The sequence below is a fragment of the Sceloporus undulatus genome, chromosome 5 (genome assembly GCF_019175285.1).
Source record: "Sceloporus undulatus isolate JIND9_A2432 ecotype Alabama chromosome 5, SceUnd_v1.1, whole genome shotgun sequence".
In the NCBI taxonomy this organism is placed as follows: Eukaryota; Metazoa; Chordata; class Lepidosauria; order Squamata; family Phrynosomatidae; genus Sceloporus; species Sceloporus undulatus.
This window is the reverse complement of record NC_056526.1, coordinates 41,879,222-41,898,850: the sequence shown is the minus strand read 5'-3', so window position 1 is coordinate 41,898,850 and position 19,629 is coordinate 41,879,222. Positions and strand designations below refer to the sequence as shown.

Here is a 19,629-nt window from a genome sequence, read left to right as displayed (position 1 = left end):
GCACACTGTGACCACGCTTCTCAGCATCTGTATTGGAAACAACTTCCTCACTATCCATATGGCACGACAGAATGGTCTCCATGCATATTGCTTTATGCATAGAGACCGTGTCCACATAAGTTTTATGGGAATTGTGATTAAGGCACGTTTACTCTTACCTGGAAAAGCTGTCCACATGTATGCTATTATGTAGGGGGGGGGGCTTTCCCATGTGAGTGAAACACATTGTAGGCAGGGAAGCACTTAGAGATCAAGTGTTGGTAGTGGCAAGGAATAGCAGCAGTATGCACAAATGCTGATGGCAAGTCTGTTCTGAGTGGCTGAAAAACTCTGTTCACATTATTCAAGGTTGCAACCTCCCTAATAAGACATTCATGTCGTAACATGTCATTTAATTTGATACACTTTGGATCAGAATCAGTCTTCAGGGATATTTTTTATTTAATGAAGATGCAACTATTTCGCTTATTTACACTTCATGTGAGTGCTGAGTCAGTGAAACTGGTAATAGCAGATGGCTGCTGTATGGAATGCAGTTATTTAACTAGGTCCAAAAATAATATCTGTCAAGTAACTAAAGGAAGTCTTGCTGAAATGTCCAGTTTCATTCAGAATGAGACACTTCTGAATGAACCTATTCAAAGCTAGAGCTGGTTATGGGTCTGCGTAGTGTGTTCAGGGATGTTATATTTTAAGCATACACATTGCAGTAATGCCTAGATAGAAGCCTTGGTACTAGATCCTGTCTAATCTTGGAAACTAAGTAGGGTCAGTCCTGGTTGGTACTTGGAGGAAGGAACTGGCAAACCACCTCTGAGTATTCCTTTCCTGACAGAATCCTATGAAATTCATGAGTTTGACATAATTGCACAGGTGACTTGAAGGCACATCAACACAAAAAAGCCTTGGTTGCCATTTTCAGATTGAACCAGAAAAAGAAATCCAGTTTCAGATCAGGTTCATTTGAGAGCTAATCTTGTTGGTGACTGTATTGGATTTGGACCAGGGAAACTGGTATTCTCATCTCTTCTGATCTATGAAGCTCACTAAGTCATTAACTCACTCCCTTATTCCCTTATTCCCCTTCTCTCACTTTGCAAGATGGGGTCCTCTGAAATTGGGGGGGGGGGGCTGCAGTGACTAGGAAACTAGAAAGTATGTGTCGATTTTGGGAAATACTTTTTATATTGTACTTCTTAATGTTGACTCAGCTGTGGTGGCAGAGCTGTAAATATTCTTTTGTCTTTCATAGGCTCCAGTGGAAAGCACAACCAGAACTGTTTGTTCTGCTGTTAACTGGGGGCAGACTGATAATTATGTTGATTTCATGTTAGCAATGACTGTGGTTCAGCAATGTTCACATTTTGTAATCAGACTGAGTTGCAGAATGGGAATGGAGTTCCCCATCCGTTCAAAGGTCCACTTTCTCAAGAACCACTTGAGTTTGTAGGTTCTTTGACAACTAAAAGTTTCTTTTATTATATCATATAGCCAAAATACATGGCAAATTGCACAATAGATTTTTTTTGTCTTTCACTGATCAGTAAATGATCTTGCACCAAAAACTGAGTACTGTACTGTCACTTCACTATATAGACTGTAAACCTAGGAGGATTCGGCCACATCTTTCCACTACTGCAGGGCTGATACCAATGTTGCCAGGCTGTTTGGATCTGGTGTGGTTATCAACTTGCAATAACATTTTTTCTTCCAGTAATGTAATCTGTCAGTGACCTAACTGTGATGAGGAAGCTTTTTTCATAGTAGATATACATGAGATCATACGTACAACAATCCATTGTGATCCTAAAGATACAGAATATACTCAACTATACACCATGCACTGGATGGAGAAATAAGATACACTTAAGGTTTTTCTAAGTGACTGATCTCTACCGTGGATTTCCATTTCTCAACTGGATCCTGGTTATTTTGTTCATCTTTATATGTGGTAATAGATTTACCACATTTCGTGGTTGGAAAGAAGACAATAAATCAAAAAGCTGTTGCCTTTTGAAGTGTTCTTCATTATCAGATAAAAACAGTCAAGGTCTGAATAGAGATGTTCCCTCTGGCTGTTTCCCAAATACTTAGAAGGTTTGGTCTTTCTCCTCCAAAACAAAGTGATATGAAATAGTTCAGTTTGGAAATTAAGTGGCACAGCACAGTTCCCTTTCTCACAAGCCTATGTGGATAATTTCTCCTACAGACTTCATGAGGATGGATTTAATGTGAAAGATGCAAGGCTGGGTGCCTCTTGAACAAGAGTGGTGGAATGTAATTGAGCAAAAGCAATGGGAAAAGGAAAGCTGTCCTGATCCAAAACATTCTCAAATTTATAAACTGTCTTTCAGTTCAGGAATTGAAAGTGATTATATTTCTAGGAAAATTTAAATACTAATCTCTCTCTCTCTCTCTCTCTCTCTCTCTCTCTCTCTCTCTCTGTTTTTCAGATCTTCAAGTGTCTCTACAGTTTTCTCTGCAGACCTTACTCCTCCCTTAAGTTATTATATATATATTTTTGCTGCTGTGTGAAAACAGAGATGTCTCGCAGCCCAGATGCGAAGGAAGACCCTGTGGAATGCCCCCTTTGCATGGAGCCTCTGGAGATTGATGACATAAACTTCTTCCCTTGCACCTGTGGTTACCAGATCTGTCGCTTCTGTTGGCATCGTATTCGCACAGATGAGAATGGGCTTTGTCCTGCTTGTAGAAAGGTACTTGTTTTAAAATCATGAGGTGTTTTATTATAACAGTAAGGTTACCCAAAATGAAAGTTTGTTTGAAATATGGTATACCTAGCTTCTGTTGCCTTCTAAAGTTTTATGCTGGGGCACACTGCAAAATCAAAAAGGAATGTGCAGTTAAGTGACTAACTGGTGTTGATTCAACTTTTCAATGTTTTTTGCATCCCAGAATGCTCTTCAGGACTTGTAAATTGTCACACGTCTAGTACTGCTGTAGACATCTGTTACTATTGCTGTTAAAAGTTTTCCATGACTTAAGAAGTTGTTCTGAGTAATGTATTGTCCTGTACTTAGATCAGGAATTGACAAATCTTCTACAGATTTGACCATTATATAGTTTTCTTATGACTACTCTCCTGAGTTCATATATCTAGTGGAGAGATCTAGTTAACGTGCCTATGTTGAGGGAAGGCATTCATGTACAGAATGGGGTCATTTTTAGCTATCAACCTCCAGCTTCAGTCCTTTCTGTTTTGTTCTGGGAGCTGGGGTGGAGGGGCTGCAGGGGGAGGAGGAATAGATTAAACTTTTCTTTCTCCCAGTACACTAATTGATGACTTCCATCAGCATAGTGTCTCATTTGATAGCTCCTGTATTCTCTTGTGTAGGTTCTTAAACTAAAAGGAGCAACAGTAGATACTGAAAAGCACATATTATGAAGCAGCAGAAAAGGAGTCTGGTTTCCACGTACTTATCGATGGTCTGAATTTATTCTTTAAAAGTGCAATGCAGTTTTGTCTGTACATAAACTGGCTGTCCTTCTTCAGGGGCTACATTAAAAATAAACACAAATACACATATTAGATTAAAATCTTTTACAAAAGGACAACACATAAATATAAATACTAATAAATATTGTTTTAGTATTAGATTACATACATACCATTAATTCAATCACCAGCAGTATTTTCTGGAATTACACATACCATCTTGCTAGTAGCTGGACTAAAAAGTAATAGAAGTAAAGAACCTTAAGATTTTTAAAAATGATTAGAAATAAGATTGAGCGGAGAGAGTGTGGTCTAATCAGTTTTAAGGACATCTGATGCAATCTAACTGAAAACTTTATCATGTTTTTTTAAAAAATATTGTTTTAGTTGTGTGGGGTGGCCTTACATTAATGAAAGGAGATCCAAATCTTCATTGACACCATTGGGGGTCAAGAGGTTTCTGGTTTAAAATCCATTCTCCTTCCTTTCCAATCTAAACTTTTTCATCATTGTTAACTGTCCCTTCCAGTACCCAAAACCTGAAATATGATGCAGAGTATTGTAGTTCCTGAAAATGATTGATAAAATGAGCACCTATTCTTCTGTTTCTTAAATTGGAAGGATGTTCCCCTATTACTATTTTTTCAGAGGTCTTGATGTCCTCACCACCCATCCACCCCCTTACACACACACACACAAGGACTGAATGGCATATACTACAAAACTGCTATCACAAATGCTAAATTGGGTGAAAGTATATCTCTGTTGATCATTACGATTTATACATTGAATCATTTGGGATGTATATTTGCAGTATATGCAGTGGCTACAGGGGTGGTGTCCTGTGAGACTAGCTGCTTCCATTATAGTGTTTTTTAAATGCTTGTTTAGATTTCCTGAGAGCAGTATTTAAATCTCTGATGTTTCTTGTTCTTTGGAAGGTGATCTGTGACTTTTTCTTAAACCCTGAGATATTTTCTATTATAAATCAATGTTTGTTTTTTTTATGAACCCTTGTATGTTTTTTATAATATGATTAAAGGTGAGGGAGCAATTGAGATGGTTGGTCTGTGGTCTGTGCTGTTTTTCTAACAATTCTAAATGGGCTTTGTCAGCTACCTTGGTAAATCCCTTTGAAATCACATGTTGTAGGCACCCTCTTCCAGTGCGTTGCTTTGAGAACATGTAGAACTCATTTTTAACTCTTTCCTCATTAAAATAGTTGCATTTTAATCTGAGGAATTGGCTATAGGGGAGGTTGTGCCTCATTGCTCTGAGATGTCAAATCTGAGATAGGTGTTTGGCATCAGTGAGATTTCTGTACAGGGAGATGATAAGATGGTCCTCTTCTTTTTTTTAACTGTCAGATCTCAAAAAATGAACCTCCATATTGCTGAAATTAAAGTTGATGGAATTTATGGTATTGTGGAACAGTTTTCTTTTATAGTAGCATTTTAAGCATTTATAGAGTGGGCAGTTGAGAATATTGTAATCTGACTGTGTGTATGTAGTTGCCAAATCCTGTTATATAATGTGAATCATGGCAGGGCATAAAGCATTTGGGAATTCTTAATTGATCTTCGAGTGACTTTCATTGAATTGACAAGATATTGACTCCCATTCTTATAGAGCCCAGCTGGACTAGACACAGAAGAGAAGGAACCAAATAGTAGCTGGGGTTTTCCCCCACCAAGCCAGTGAAATTATCCCTGTCTCCTCATTATTCTTTCTGTTGCAGCAAGATAGAATGAGTGTGTATATAGACCATAGTACAGGAATAGAGGATAAATCAAATACATGGGTCAGAATGAGAGAGGAATTCAGCGTGAAGCTAGTACTGGTTTTGCTATTATCCTCATGCTCCTTCCTGCTTACCAACATTCAATATGTGCAGAAACTTGATTTCTTTTTCTTTTTTTAAACCCTTTAGTTTTCCATGTTCTCACCTAGGCAGTAGATTCCTGAGTTGGGTTTTCAACTTTTCTACAGTTGCTAGCACTTCCTTTTGTTTAAAGTTTTTATTCTTCTTTAACGTCCAGGGATGCAGATAGAAAATGAGGTTTTGTGCAGTTAATATTTGCAGTAAATCAGATGTGGACAAATTACAGTCCTTCAAGCATTGTTGGACTTAAGCATCCACAAGCCTCATCCAACATAGCTAGTGGTAAGGAATGCTAGAAGTTGCTATACAGCAGCATTTGCAGGGCTGCATTTGGTTTTCAGCAGATCAGGACTGGACACATTTTACTTGATAAACAAAGAAGAACCAAGTGTCTTGTAAAAGATGCTGTAAGGCCAGTAGGTCCAGCCTTAACTTCTGATTAATCTTTTCAGAGGCCAAATGATAATGTGAGCAGATTTCTTTGGCAGTGCAACTGTGGGATCTTATAACTTTCTACATATGTAACTGTAAAAAAAGTATATTTTGTTTACACTGAGATAGAAAGCATTTGCTTCTTGTGTTAGACAAACTAGTTTCCTTCAGCATGCCACCTTAGAGAAATATAGTTTGTTTAAGATGTAGTTAATGAGTCTCTTGAATAATAAAGATGTAAAGCAAATTGAGGAAGAATGGTCGCCAATAATTAAATTTTGTACATTAAGATGGAATTAAAGTGTAGTGTAGAGATTAATTGAATTTATTTGCTCCAGGAGATCTTTTGGAAAGATAAATTATTATTTTTATTTTTCTTGTTTATGTATGTGTGTGGTTTTTTTTTTCTTTTCTTTTCATATATGGGGGAAACCTAAGACGAGAAGATGATATGTTGTTATAGGACCAGTTATTGAGACAGCTTATGGAAGTAATGTTATGTGTTAGCTTAGTATAGGCTTATTGGATGTAATAATAATAACTTTTTTTGTGTCTGAAGAATGGTTTGTTTTATAATTTGATATATAATAAAAAATAAAGTATATAAAATAAATAAATAAAAAGAAGTAGTTAATGAGAACAAGCTGAGATTAAACTGTGGTTTCTGGTGCTGGCTTCATATTTTAAGCCATAGTGTTCTAACAAATAAGAATGATCTGGCAGTTATGTTTTCACTTTAGAGGTTTTTTGCTTCCAGTTTTAATCTCCTGATAGATACAGAAGAAAAGAGTGGAGAGCAGAGCGTGTGAACAAGATACAAATGCCTAGTTTTTCTTTATGAACTTCTAGGTTCTCCAGCACAACTCTATGGTCAACTTCAAGCAGAATTGCCTTGGAGGACTTAGAAATTCCTAAAGAGAACATATTAATCAAAACAGCAAATAATCAAAGCCACAAAAGTCAAAGTTGCAAATATGGAGGGCCACCTGTATATGCATATATGCGTTCTTGCATGTATCTTGCATACTGGCATTCAGAGAGCTGTTGAGAGGATACAAGATTCCCATGCTGAAAGATGAAACATTGTTCTACGCCGTTTGCTCAAAGTGAAATAAAAGTTAGTTTTATATTCAATTGTGATTTAATCTGCACAGCTGAAAGAGGCATTCAGTAACTTGATACTGGTTTGGGTTATGGTGTGTATTTTTGGTTTTATTTCTGCATGTATTTGTAAAACATATGTGTATTCACAAACACTTTCTAGGAATAACTATATAAAAATATTAATTTCATAACACTTCTGTTGCATCAAGATAGAATGAGTGCTAAGCAGATCAAATCTGAGTTTTAATTTAAATCCACTTTGAGAATAGAGAAATGACTTTCTTGGCTCAGACAACTTTGAAACTGCCAAGCTTGCTTGATATTATATTGGCATTGACTCATTGTTTCTAATGAATTTTGTGAATCAATTATTTTTAGAAATGAAAAGTTTTCTGCAGAAAAAAATAACACTGCTCTGTATCACTGCATAATGCGAAAGCTGAACTTGAATTTCTGTTTTGTTTATTTCTTGCTTTTTTAATGAATATTTCGAACCCCGTTCTCCAGAGTCATAGTCCAGTGCTCAAACCACTAACCCACGCTAGATGCCCAGAAAAAACGAAGTTATGTTTTTCAGGGTAGTTATGGTTCCTCTACCTGGTGTGGTATAGTAGGAGTTTTTCCCCCCAGTCTTCTCTCAGCCCTATCTTTCCCCTCCATCTCCACTGCCCTTGCTAACCATGTCCCCTCTCATGTCACCTTGCTTTTATATCTTTTAATTCTGCCCTCCCCCCCCCCTTACCTTACAGCACTTGTAGCACTACTGCCTTCAGCAGCAGTGGCAGTGGAGGAATTGGTTGAAAGTGCAGTTGTGTGCAAGAAGACATGGCACAGAGGCAGCGTGAAGCAAGGTGTGGGGGGAAAGGGGGGTGAAGGTGTAACAGATGGGTGCAAGATGCAAAAGAAGGGATATGTGGCACCATGAGACAGGGGAAGGAAAGGTGAGACATGGAGATGGTGGGGTGCAAGAGCAAGGGAGGGAGGCATGGTAAAGGTGGGAGATGGGGTTAGGGAAGGTGAGAGATGGAAGTGGTAGAATGCAAGAACCATGGGAAGGGAGCAAAGGTGAGAGGTGATATAAGGAAGATTGAGAAGTGCAGCTGTGGACTAAGGGCATTATAAAGGAATGAACTGAGGGAAGAGTGGTAAGATGTACAGTGGGAGGGTGCAAGGTGCAGAAGAAGTAGGTAATATGAATACAGGGGATGGAGGTGAGGTTTGTAAGTTTGCTCTTACTTTCCTCTTCGTTTTCCTCCATGGTGAGATGCCAGTCATTCAGGGGCTTCCTCTGAATTTCCTGGATCTATACTTTTAAAAGTGGATAGAAAAAAATATTTTACTGATTTTACAAGAATATAGTAGCTTCAGAAGTGTCTGCGTATGACATAATGTCATTACATTGGGCCTTTGGTATCCATTGGGTTGTGATTCCAGGACGTTCGCCCATGGATACCAAAATCTGAGGATGCTCAAGTCGTATTATATGCAGTGAGGTAGTAAAATTGTATCTCTTATATAAAATGACAAGATCTAAGCTTTCTTTTAACACCCCCCCCCCCCCCCGCATAGTTGAATCCATGGATATAGACGATGACTGTATTATAATCAGCAGGAATGTACACAGTTGCTTGACGTGGCTCCTGTCTTGCTATTAATCCCCACAAAAACTTTGTAAGGTATATTTGCTGAAAAATAATGATGGCTCTGGTCATATGACAAATTCCATGTGCAAGCAGGGATTTGAAATTGGGTCTCCCTGTTCCCAGTTTGGCACTTTAGGACATTATATTGGTTCAGTAGAGTAGCTATTATAAAAATATTGAGGCTGAAAAATAATAGTACAAAAATGCAATTATTAATGTGTCAAATTTACATAATTAGAATGGAAATTGATAGTATGCATAAGTGTATTAAATTGCATAATATGCAAATTAGATGCTCAAAGCAAGGGGCTGGAGTATGGCAGTTCTAGGTTGGACTTATTCTGCGTTTTCTACCAATGCCAGTCTAGTTTTCAGTTATCTCAATCCACTGCATAGAAAACTAAGGGGCTGCATAGTTACATAGTTCAAGAAGCTATGCTCAGGAGTAATTGTGTCCAAAACCCAGGCTATTTCTCCATTCCAGATTAGGAAATTCCAAAAGCTGCCAGGGAACCATCCTGATTAATTTTCCTTAATCACACAAACACACAAAATCGCAGAGGCCTAGCACATTTTAACTTGATCAGGTAGTGATTGTCTACAACAACAGAAACTTTCTCTTGTCCAAGATTGCCATTTTGATTTCAGTATTCATCCTCAGCATGAATATTGAAATCCCCCAGCATAACAAGCTGACACGATTCCAACACCAACTTCAAGAGTACTTTTTAAATTGTTTTTGTTATAACTTGGCACACATATGTCCCCATAAAGACACTTCTTTTGAGTCTTTCTTGTGATCCAGCTGTTTGAACTAGTTGACCAGTTAAATGGATCACATTTAATGCAGCAGTAACATTTCAAGAGAAGTGTTTGAGAAGACTGAATGTTGCATAACTTATTAAAAGTATTTGTTGATTGCTTTGCACAAAGTGAAGATAATCTTCTGCGATGCTTAGATACACATAGGAAGTCCACACTTACCTCATGGGTTAGGGACTGGAGGGCTATGAGAAAGTCTATTTGGTTATTATTATTAGCCTTTATTTATAAAGCGCTGTAAATTTACACAGAGCTGTACATACAATCTTTTTAATTGGACGGATCCCTGCCCTCTGAAACGTGGAACTCAGGGGTTTTTTTAGCTTACAAATGCATTTTGGCCACTGAAAATTTACATAACACACAATATGCTACTTTTGAATACATAGAAAAGCTAAATGACTACCACACACACACACACACACACACACACACACGCGTGACCAATCCCAGGTGAGCTTTGTAGGAAGAAGAACTGGTGGAAGAGCAGAATTTCTGTCAAATTAATGGAATGTGTCTGTAATTTGCAAGCGTTGAAAGAGTGAGTTGTCGGAAAATGAAGTGTCAAAAGTGGGGGAAGCCTCTATATTAATTCAGATAGACAGACATTGGGCATTTGGGATGGGTGATGCATTTAATGTTTCTGTTTCTTTTATTACCAGTTTGCATTTCTCTTATGAAACCACACGTTAAGTATCTGTCCCAATGCTAGAATAGCAATAGGATGTACATTTCTATACTGCTTATCAGTAAACTCAGCACTCAGTCTAAGCGGTTTACAGTCTGTAAGCTAATTGCCCCCAACAAGTAAGTAATCAGTTGATTTTTCTACTTCTGTTCAAGATTCAAGAAACACATATGCTCATTTTCTGAGTATGTTACAGAGTTCTGATTTAAAGAGGTTTATGTTGACTGTCTGAAATAATAGGAATTTGACATATTATTCATATAGCTACAATAAATATATGTAGCTACTTTCTTTATACCCTTACAAAGTGAGTGTCTTCATTGTTCACGTTAAATGCTTATGTGTAATTCTCTAATACTGTTTTAAATCCATGAGTAGAGGCTATATAAAGTAAATTTTCCTTCTTGTTAGGCTTAGCTGAATGTCACAAAACCAGCTTATAGCAAACTGCTCAGGGCAATCATCAGTCCATGTTCTATATGCTTTATTCCCAGCAGAAACATTTCAAGCTTCCTATAACGAGAAGATTAGTAATGGCAGCTTGTCTGCTGTTACCTGTCTTCCCTTGAACTGTGCCGTGGCAGAAAAAATGTTGGACATGATGCAAAGGGTGTCAGCAAAGTTTAACAAGGCTCACTGTCAGAAACGCCATGTATCTGTTTGTGTGTCTTTTGAAATCGCCATATTTATTGACAGGTTTATATGAAATGTGAAGTAGTCGCTGCAGGGAGTAAAGATTCTGTAGAAAAGAATGAAGTAGAAATAATTCACTACGGGAAATAGCCCTGAAAATTAGAAAGCAGGGCTGTGATTGCTATGCTGATAACAGAATTGAGCTTCCGACTGAGCCTGATACACATAACACAAGCTTCAGAATTTTTTTTAATTTTTTAAAATTTTTTTGGTAAAGTAAGAATTAGAATTTATTGGTGCTGGTTCTGGAGAAAATTCAAAACAAATGTGATCTGTGCTGTAACTGTGGGCATCATGTGTTCCTGCCTTTGCTGAACTGTAATATATCACTTGTATATCCATAGAAACAAGGATAAATTATCTTACCTACAGTGTTATTTGATGGGATTGTTTATAACTGAGTGCTGAAGACGTATTTCAATAAACACAATTTGGTTTAAAGAACAGATAATAATTGAAGTTATTAATACATTAAGTTAGGACTAATTAATTTTTCCCTAGTAGCTGAAATTATAGATTTAATACAGCTTCAGGAATATATAACTGGGCAGCTCTGCCTCATCATCTCCTCAACACCCCTTTCAACCTCACCCCATGCCAAGTTATGGGGACCTATCTGAAAAAGGTGAGATGAGGGCAAGAGAGAAGAGATTCCTGGAAAGTGGACAGAGGCACTGATCATGAGCTGAACTTTGCTCGCAGAAGGTGCTTCTACCCCAGTATTTCCTCATGGATAGATCCTCTGGTTGATTTTCAAGATTCTACTTTGTAGCTAATCCTTCTTCTTCGTGGTCTCTGCAAAGCACACAAATGGGTTATTCTGCGCCTGTGCAGCATTTCTGGATCCTACTGGAATCGCTAGGGAAGACTTTTTGGTGGTAGCTACGCCCTTTCTCAGTTCCTTTTGTCCGCCGTGTGAGCAGCTTAGGAACCTGGCTTAGAAGTGCTCTTTCCTTAGCTTTCACTTGCGTTTGCTCTGACTTCGTTTGACTCTTACTACTCTTTGGATTGTGATTTGGACTTGGTTTTGGACTGATTAACCGGCAACACTCAGACTTCTTGACAATTCTCTTTCTTCGTCCCTTGACTTTGGTCTAAAGATGTCTGTGCACTCTTTTAAAAAGTGCACTGAATGTGGGACAAATATCCTGGCACTCGACGGACACTCCTTGTGCCTCCTTTGCCTGGGTGACGGCCCCGTCCCTGCTTCCTGCCCTCACTGCATGGCCTTCACTCTGCAGGCCAGGAAGAATAGAGAGATGCACCTTAGATCCATGCTCTACGTGCAAATCTTGAAGCCCCCCTCCACCTCTAGAGCCTCTGCCAAGGCTGCGGCCGCAAAGGGCAAGCTCCCATCTCTGGCCTCAGGGCTCCCTGCCAAGGCTACTGCTGCCGAGGGCAAACCCTCTTTTGAAGTTTCTGGGTCACCAACCCCAGAAAAACAGAGGTCTACGGACCAGGATGTGGTTTTTCCAAAGAGGAAAAAGTCCTCAGACTCCAAACCAGAGAAGAGAAAACACAAGTCACCAGACAAGTCCAAGGACTCATCCCATCACTCTGGAAAGAAGTCCTGTGCCTGTCCGGACTCCGACCGCTGGTCCCGTACCAACGCTCCTGCCCAGCCCGCTGACATTGAACTGGACTCGGTACCATGCGCGCAACCAGCGCCTCAACCTCAGATGTCTCCTCATCCCGACTCCTGGGCCGACCAGACACTTTTCTGCATTCCTTGTCTAAACCCTACCAACTCTTGGAGGGTGAAAAGGAACCTTCCCCTTTCACCCAAGTGGTGATACTGGACCGACTCTCCCAGACTTTGGAGGTCATTTCTTTTGAGGACGAACAGGACTATGATGCATCCTCTGTTCTTGCTGAACACCCCAGAGGGGATGTTGTTTTTGATCAAGCCACAGGCACATATTTTTTGCCTCTTGATCCTTCTGAAGTCTGCGGAGGCCGTTTTGTTTCAACCTGTTGAACCTCTCTTGCCTCCTCCAAGGTAATCTACCACGTCCATTCCACTTTGATCTTACCTCTCCTCAGCTTCCCAAGCAGAACCAGTCTGACTCATACAGTTGGCCTCTGCTGTCTCCCTGCAAGTGCATCCCTCGTTCCTGGTAATGGTAACCACTCAGGCCCTCTCAGCCCACACCAGGACCAGTTCAGCTTCTGCTGAGTCCGCAGACCACTACTACGTCTCTGACTATGCTCCGGCTCAACAGTTGCAGGCTCTCGCCTTTCTCGAGGCCCCCTCTCCTTCAGATGACATTTTTTCTTTTTCGTAACAAATTATCCGAATGGGCAAAGCCCTAAACATTGAAGTCCTCCATGCAGACTCTCAAACTCTTGATCCCATTGATGAGATGGTTTGGGACAAGGTCCCAACTCTGACCTTTATTGCATTCCTACCATTGATGTCCAGGATTGCAAAGAGTTCTTGGCCCACTCTGTCCATGGCCCAACCTTCCACCAAGAAACTTGACAATCTCTAACGTATTACACTCTCAGAAGAGATTTGGCTCTTTGAATACCCTCGCCCGAATTTGTTAATTGTGGAAGCCTCACAGATTTGCTTGGCCCTGAAGACAGCTTTGACCCCTGATGACAAAGAGGGTCGTAAGTTTGACACCATGGCACGGAAATCCTACGCCTCTGTGATCCTGGACCTCAAAATCCAGAACTACTCAGCGTATATGGCTGCCTACCAACAGCAGCTTTGGGGAAAAGCTCTTCCCTGGTATGAAGACCTCCCTGAGGACAAGAAACGGATGGCCATGGCCATCCATACAGAAGCTCATGCACTGGCCTTGCACGAGATCTCAGCGGCCCGACACTCGGCTGACTGCGCTTCCCGACAGCTCTTGGGCGCCCTGGCCTCCATAACATCTGACTCCTGGGTGGTTTCCATCATCTGTAGGGGTTATGCCCTAGAACTGCAATACTTTCCCCCAAGGGGCATCATTCTCACCACGACACCCTTCTTGACGAAGTGCACTCTTTGCTTCAAAAGGGGGGCATCGAGCCCATTCCTCCATCCCGGACCCGACATTGCCTTTTTCCCAGGTACTTCATTGTCTCGAAAGCCACAGGCAGCCTCCGTCCCATCCTGGACTTGCATTTTCTCAAATCTTTCATTACCTATAAGCATTTCTGCATGGTAACCTTGGCCTCCATCTTGCCTCTCCTGCAGGAGTCAGACTGGTCCGCCACCTTGGATCTTCGATATGCTTATTTTCACATCAGCATCCGAGAGGACCACCAGGACCTCTTCGCCTTCTCTGTCGGTCCCAACTGTTTTCGGTACCGAGTACAGTCGGCCCTCACCTTACGCGGGGATCCGTTCCGGATCCCTCCGTGTAAGGCGAATTCCACCTATGCTCAAGCCCCATTGGAAACAATGGGATTCGTGCATGGCGGCACGGTGGCACGCGGGGCTCAACGGGAGCGCGCACCCATTCAACCCCATGCGCGCCCCGCGGCTTGAGCGCGGAAGCTCAAGTCCGCGTAAAGCGCGCCAGCATATGATGCGGGCACGCTGTACTACTTTTGGACTTTCCACTGCACCGAGAATTTTCACAAAGTGCATGGCAGTCGTAGCTGCCTACCTCTGCCAACAAAACATTGTCTTTCCTTACCTCAACGATTGGTTGTTCATGGCCCCGTCCAGACGGATGCTCATCTCCCATCTCAAGTTGGCACTCTCTCTCCTTCACCACTTTGGACTCATGATCAACAGAGAGAAGTCCACCTTCTGTCCAAACCAGCAGATGCGCTTCATAGAGGCCGCCTTGGACTCCACCACCTGCAGAGCATACCTTCCTCACGACAGGTTCCTCAACCTCAGGCCTGCAATTCGTAGCTGCCTTGCCTTCTGGTGCATCACCGCACAAACAGCTCAGGTCGCCCTTGGCCATATGGCATCCATGCGTCCCTTCCAGTCATGGCTCAATCTCAGTCTTCAACCCTGCCTTCAACGATCCACAGAAATGGAACACCGTTCCAAAGCCTGTCGCCCACTCTCTCCACTGGTGGCTCAACCCACACAATGTCTTGGTGGACATTCCCTTTGTGCCTCCATAACCACAGACCTCACTGACCACCGATACCTCAAACATGGACTGGGGAGCCCATTTTGACAACCTCTCTGTCAACGGGAGATGGGCCCCCAGGGAATGCCAATTCCACAACAATGCTCTCGAGATGTTAGCGGTACAGAAGGCACTGAAGGCCTTCAAACCCTCCCTGCGAAACCAGGTCATTCTCCTCCTCACGGACAACATGACTGTGATGTATAACATCAACAAGCAGGGCAGTACCAGGTCAGCCACTCTTCTTGGCCTCATCCTTCAAATTTGGAACTGGTTCCTCTGAAAGCGGATCACCTTGCAAGCCATACACTTCCCTGGGAAGGAGAACGAGCTTACAGACAAGCTGAGCAGGACTCCAGATTCTTGTCACAAGTGGCAACTGAATCCTCAGGTTGCCCTCCACCTCTTCTCTCTGTGGGGAATGCCGGACGCCGACCTTTTTGCCTCTCATCTCAACACTCACTGCGACCACTTCTGTTCCAGGATCCCTTCACCTCGGTCCCGAGGGGATTACTTCCTCTTCCAGTGGTCTGGCAAAAAGTTCTATGCCTTCCCCCCATTTCCTCTGATCACCTGAGTGGTAGCAAAGCTATGCACAGACAGATCGGATGTGATCCTGATCACCCCTTGGTGGCCGAGACAGCCGTGGCTCCCCCCCCTTCATCTCTCCAACAACCAATTCCAGCCTCTGCCACTCCATCCCGACCTCCTGACCCTTCACTACGGTTGGGTTCGCCACCCCGACGTGGACACTCTTCGTCTCGTAGCGTGAAGGATTTGGCCTTGACTCAGCTCTTGGTACCAGTCCAAGAGATCATCCTGGCTTCTCGAAAGGCTTCCACCCAGCGTTCCTATGCCCTTAAGTGGTCTAATTTTTTTTTACTTTTCTGTCCTCGATGGGACACCCCTTCGGAAGTCCATGTCTCTGTTGTTTTGGACTTCCTCCACCACCTCTCAGCATCTGGATTTTCCATTTTGTCCTTAAAATGCTATCTTGTGGCCATTTGTGCCCGCTACCAATTCTTCGGCCGCCCATCTTTCTTCACCGGCTCACTCATGAAGAAATTCTTCAGGGTCCTTGCCAACCTGAGACCGCCAGCAGTGATCCCTATTCCCGCTTGGGACTTCCAGCTCGTCTTGGCAGCACTCGCTGCCTCACCCTTTGAACCTCTGGGTTCTTGTGACCTCAGGCTCCTCACCTGGAAGACAGCCTTCTTGGTAGCCATCACCTCAGCACGCCAGGCCAGTGAACTTGGTGCCCTCTGTACAGACTCACCGTACATGAAATTTTTTAAGGACAAGGTTGTCCTCCATCCAGACATTTCCTTTCTACCAAAGGTAATGCCCACCTTTCATCTCAATCAAGACATCATTCTCCCAACGCTAGCCCCGAACCAACCACCGACACCGAGCGCTGGCTCCACTGTTTTGATGTCAGGTGGGCGCTAGCCTTCTACGTCAACAGGAATTTGCCCTCTCATTTTCCCCCCAGACTCTTCGTCTGCTATTTCAACCCCAAAATGGTGTTTCCAGTCACACCTCAACATTTCTCCAAATGGGTGACTTCCACAATCCTCCTCTCCTATGAGATTTTTGAGAAGACTCCGCCTGCTCAAATTAGAGCCCATTCCACCAGGGCGGTAGCTTCATCTTCAGCCTTCCTCTCCGGAATTCCCTTGGAGGACATTTGCAAGACTGCAGTATGGTCACAACCTCTGACCTTTATCAAGCACTACAGACTTGATACCAGACACTGACGTGAAGCAGCCTTTGGCAGAGCTGTTCTCTTTTCCGGAATGCACTAAGGTTAGTTGGCACCTGTCAAATACTAACAAATTACACTGTTTTTCTGGTTTAATAATTTATTTATTGCCAGGACACTCCCTTCTCCACAGAGGAACAAGCTTGCCAGTCTAACCCATTTGTGTGCTTTGCAGAGACCATGAAGAAGAAGGACAGGTTGCTTACCTGTAACTGTAGTTCGAGTGGTCATCTGCGAATCTACACAAATCCTGCCCATCCTTCCCTCTCTTGTGTCCTTCTCTCTTCCTTGTCTGCTCTCACGGCAGACCTTTTGGAACTGAGAAAAGGCGGGAAGACATCCTGCCTATATAGAGGGTGGGCGGAACTACCACCAAAAAGTCTTCCCTAGCGATTCCAGTAGGATCTGAAAATGCTGCAGAGGTGCAGAATAACCCATTTGTGTGGATTCGCAGATGACCACTCGAAGAACTTCAGTTACAGGTAAGCACCCTGTCCTTTTCAATACAGTTTCCCAGCTTTCTGTATATCACTTCTGGAGAAATGTGGGAGCATGGGACCTCCTCTCACTTGAACGGACCTAAACCCGGATCCAACCAAATGGTTTTCTTGGTAAGGTCAATTCTTCTTCTGGATCTTTGAGACTTATCCACTTATTTTTCTCATTAGCCATATCCAGAAGATCCAGCAGTGTATAAACCACTCTCCCAAGAAGAGCTGCAAAGGATAAAAAATGAAAAGAAACAGAAGCAAAATGAGAGAAAACAAAAGATATCAGAGAATCGTAAACATCTGGCAAGCGTGCGGGTTGTACAGAAAAATCTTGTCTTCGTAGTAGGCTTATCCCAACGCCTAGCAGATCCAGAGGTAAGCAGTTGCCAAGCTGGTATTCCTTATATCCAGCAAATGTGTTCTGAATGTTTGTTGTGGTTATTATGATTGCAAATAAGCTCTTGTTCAGACTTATTGACTCTCTTGGACCTTTGAGCAGTGTGCAGTGCTGAACGAGAGCCTTTTGTATCGCTGGATGTACAGCTGTTAGATCACTTTTCTTTTTTCTGGAGGCTAGCTTCACTAAGGGGGTGCCCGTGAAATATCACTTTACTCCATTGCCATTAGCTTATAGGATACTGTATACCTCAAGGTCATTTCCGACTTATGGTGGAAATGGAGTTTTCTTGGCAAGATTTGTTGTGCAGAGGCTTGCCATTGCCTTCCTCTGAGAGGCTAAGATGGTGTGACATGCCTAAGGTCACCCAGCAAGTTTCCATTTCTTTAATGGGGATTTGAACCCTGAGCCTGATTCCCACTACCTTTTAAACCCAGATTGCAAATCGGTTTGAACCGGTTCAAATGACCCTGGTTCCCACTTGAACAGAGAGGGGGGCATGTGCTAGGCCCATTTAACCCACGTATTTTTTATGCTGATTTTCTGCGTGTCTTTTTGGATAAATCAATTCCGCACAAGTATGAACTAGAATCGATTTAAATCTGCCCTTCAACCAGCTGGAGTGGGTCCATTTTGAATCGATTCATTCGTGAATGTGAACCACAAGTGGCTCATTTTACAGGAAAAAAAATGCAATCGGGGCAAATATAGTGTGAACCACACTCTGCTCTTGAATTGATCCATCGATTCGGATCACAAATCGATTTATTTGTAAGTGGGAATGAGGCCCTGGTCTCCAGAATCTTAATCCACCATTACACCACAGAGAGGCAGAAGAACCTAGTAATTACATCTTGGTCTCACTGTGAAGACAGGGCAGAAATACTGCTAGTTAGTGGGACCAGTTGCTCTGGGGCTACATTTATAGCTTGCCAGTGCAGTCACATTGAAGAGGGATATTCTCAGATTTGGGGTGCTTTTCCTGAATTATTGGGTGGTGGTGATGACTAAAAATACTTTTATAAATTTCATCTGGCATACCACCTGTTAGTTTTCCTGGTGAAGGCTATCTGAGCTGTGGTAATCTCTATACAGACTGAAAAAGCATGGATCACTATGCTTTTATATGGAGCTGCCCTTTAAAAAACCTTCAAGAACTTGCCACCGGATGATTGTTTAAGCCCACTCAGTTGCAGAATATTTGAGGGGGGCTTAGGCATGTCACATTTCTAAATGCCTGAGGGTGTTAATGTCTCCTATAAAGGACTCCTTACTGTCTCTATTCATCATGTGCAGTCCTGTTCTAGGACTGCTACAGCTCTGCCCACTGAAATGTGGATGATGAAATGAGTACAACCGTCTTAATCCATTTGGCCCCATGATTTCTGACACTGTTCTGTTTCAGGGACCAAGATACTTAAATAGAAGATACATTGTATTGTCAGGGTTCAGCATGAGGAAGTACTGACTTTCCACATTGAGAAGACATAAGCACCCAGTACTTTTAAATAAATTAATTGAAAATTAACTGAAAATATAAGCTCCTTTCCCAGATACAGAACTGATTTTAAGTACTCAGATGTTTACTGTTGATATTTGCTAGTTGCCACAGTCTTGCATATTTCAGTTATTTGTGAATTAAAAAAAATCTTTTCACATAATTCCCTCCGTTTTTTAGCTCCCCTCCCCGGCTGCTAAAATGTATAACAGGTCTGTTTAAACAGGATTTTTAGCTGCTTATCAATATGACATTTACATTCATTATATTAATATTCTATACAGGTTTTGAAAAGGCCAGAATATTTTGGGAAATTTGGTAAAATACACAAAGTTGTAATCAACAACAGCACATCATATGCAGGCTCACAGGTAAGATACTGGCATCTTTCATTTGTCCTGGAGTTGGCCTCCAGATGTGTTAGTAAGAAAGAGATGTGTTATTTTAAGTAATTGGCTTCCAAAAAGGGAGATATGTAAAAAATAAACAAAATTGTAAGGGAACAAGGAAATCTAAATTTAAGGTAAGGGGTTTGCATAATTAATCATGACATTCACACTTTCATAAATGCCTTATCAAATTATATAGTAAATCCTGTTGTTTGTAACTGTCACCTGAGTTGGGAAATTTCAAATTCAAATCTTACATCATCCACAGAGTTTTAGATGGGCT

The 19,629-nt window shown here is 41.9% G+C and overlaps 1 protein-coding gene across 4 annotated transcripts in view; it reads left to right on the top strand.

The window, feature by feature from the left end:
* The window catches only part of CNOT4 (CCR4-NOT transcription complex subunit 4), a 73,091-nt gene that overhangs the window by 19,247 nt on the left and 34,215 nt on the right, over positions 1-19,629 (top strand). For all 4 annotated transcript variants that reach the window (XM_042468764.1, XM_042468765.1, XM_042468763.1 and 1 more), the window contains exons 2-4: positions 2,454-2,717; positions 17,240-17,437; positions 19,242-19,328. In XM_042468764.1, the coding sequence (XP_042324698.1) occupies positions 2,544-2,717; positions 17,240-17,437; positions 19,242-19,328 (459 nt within the window). In that variant the 5' untranslated portion in view covers positions 2,454-2,543. The remainder of the gene's footprint in view (positions 1-2,453; positions 2,718-17,239; positions 17,438-19,241; positions 19,329-19,629) is intronic.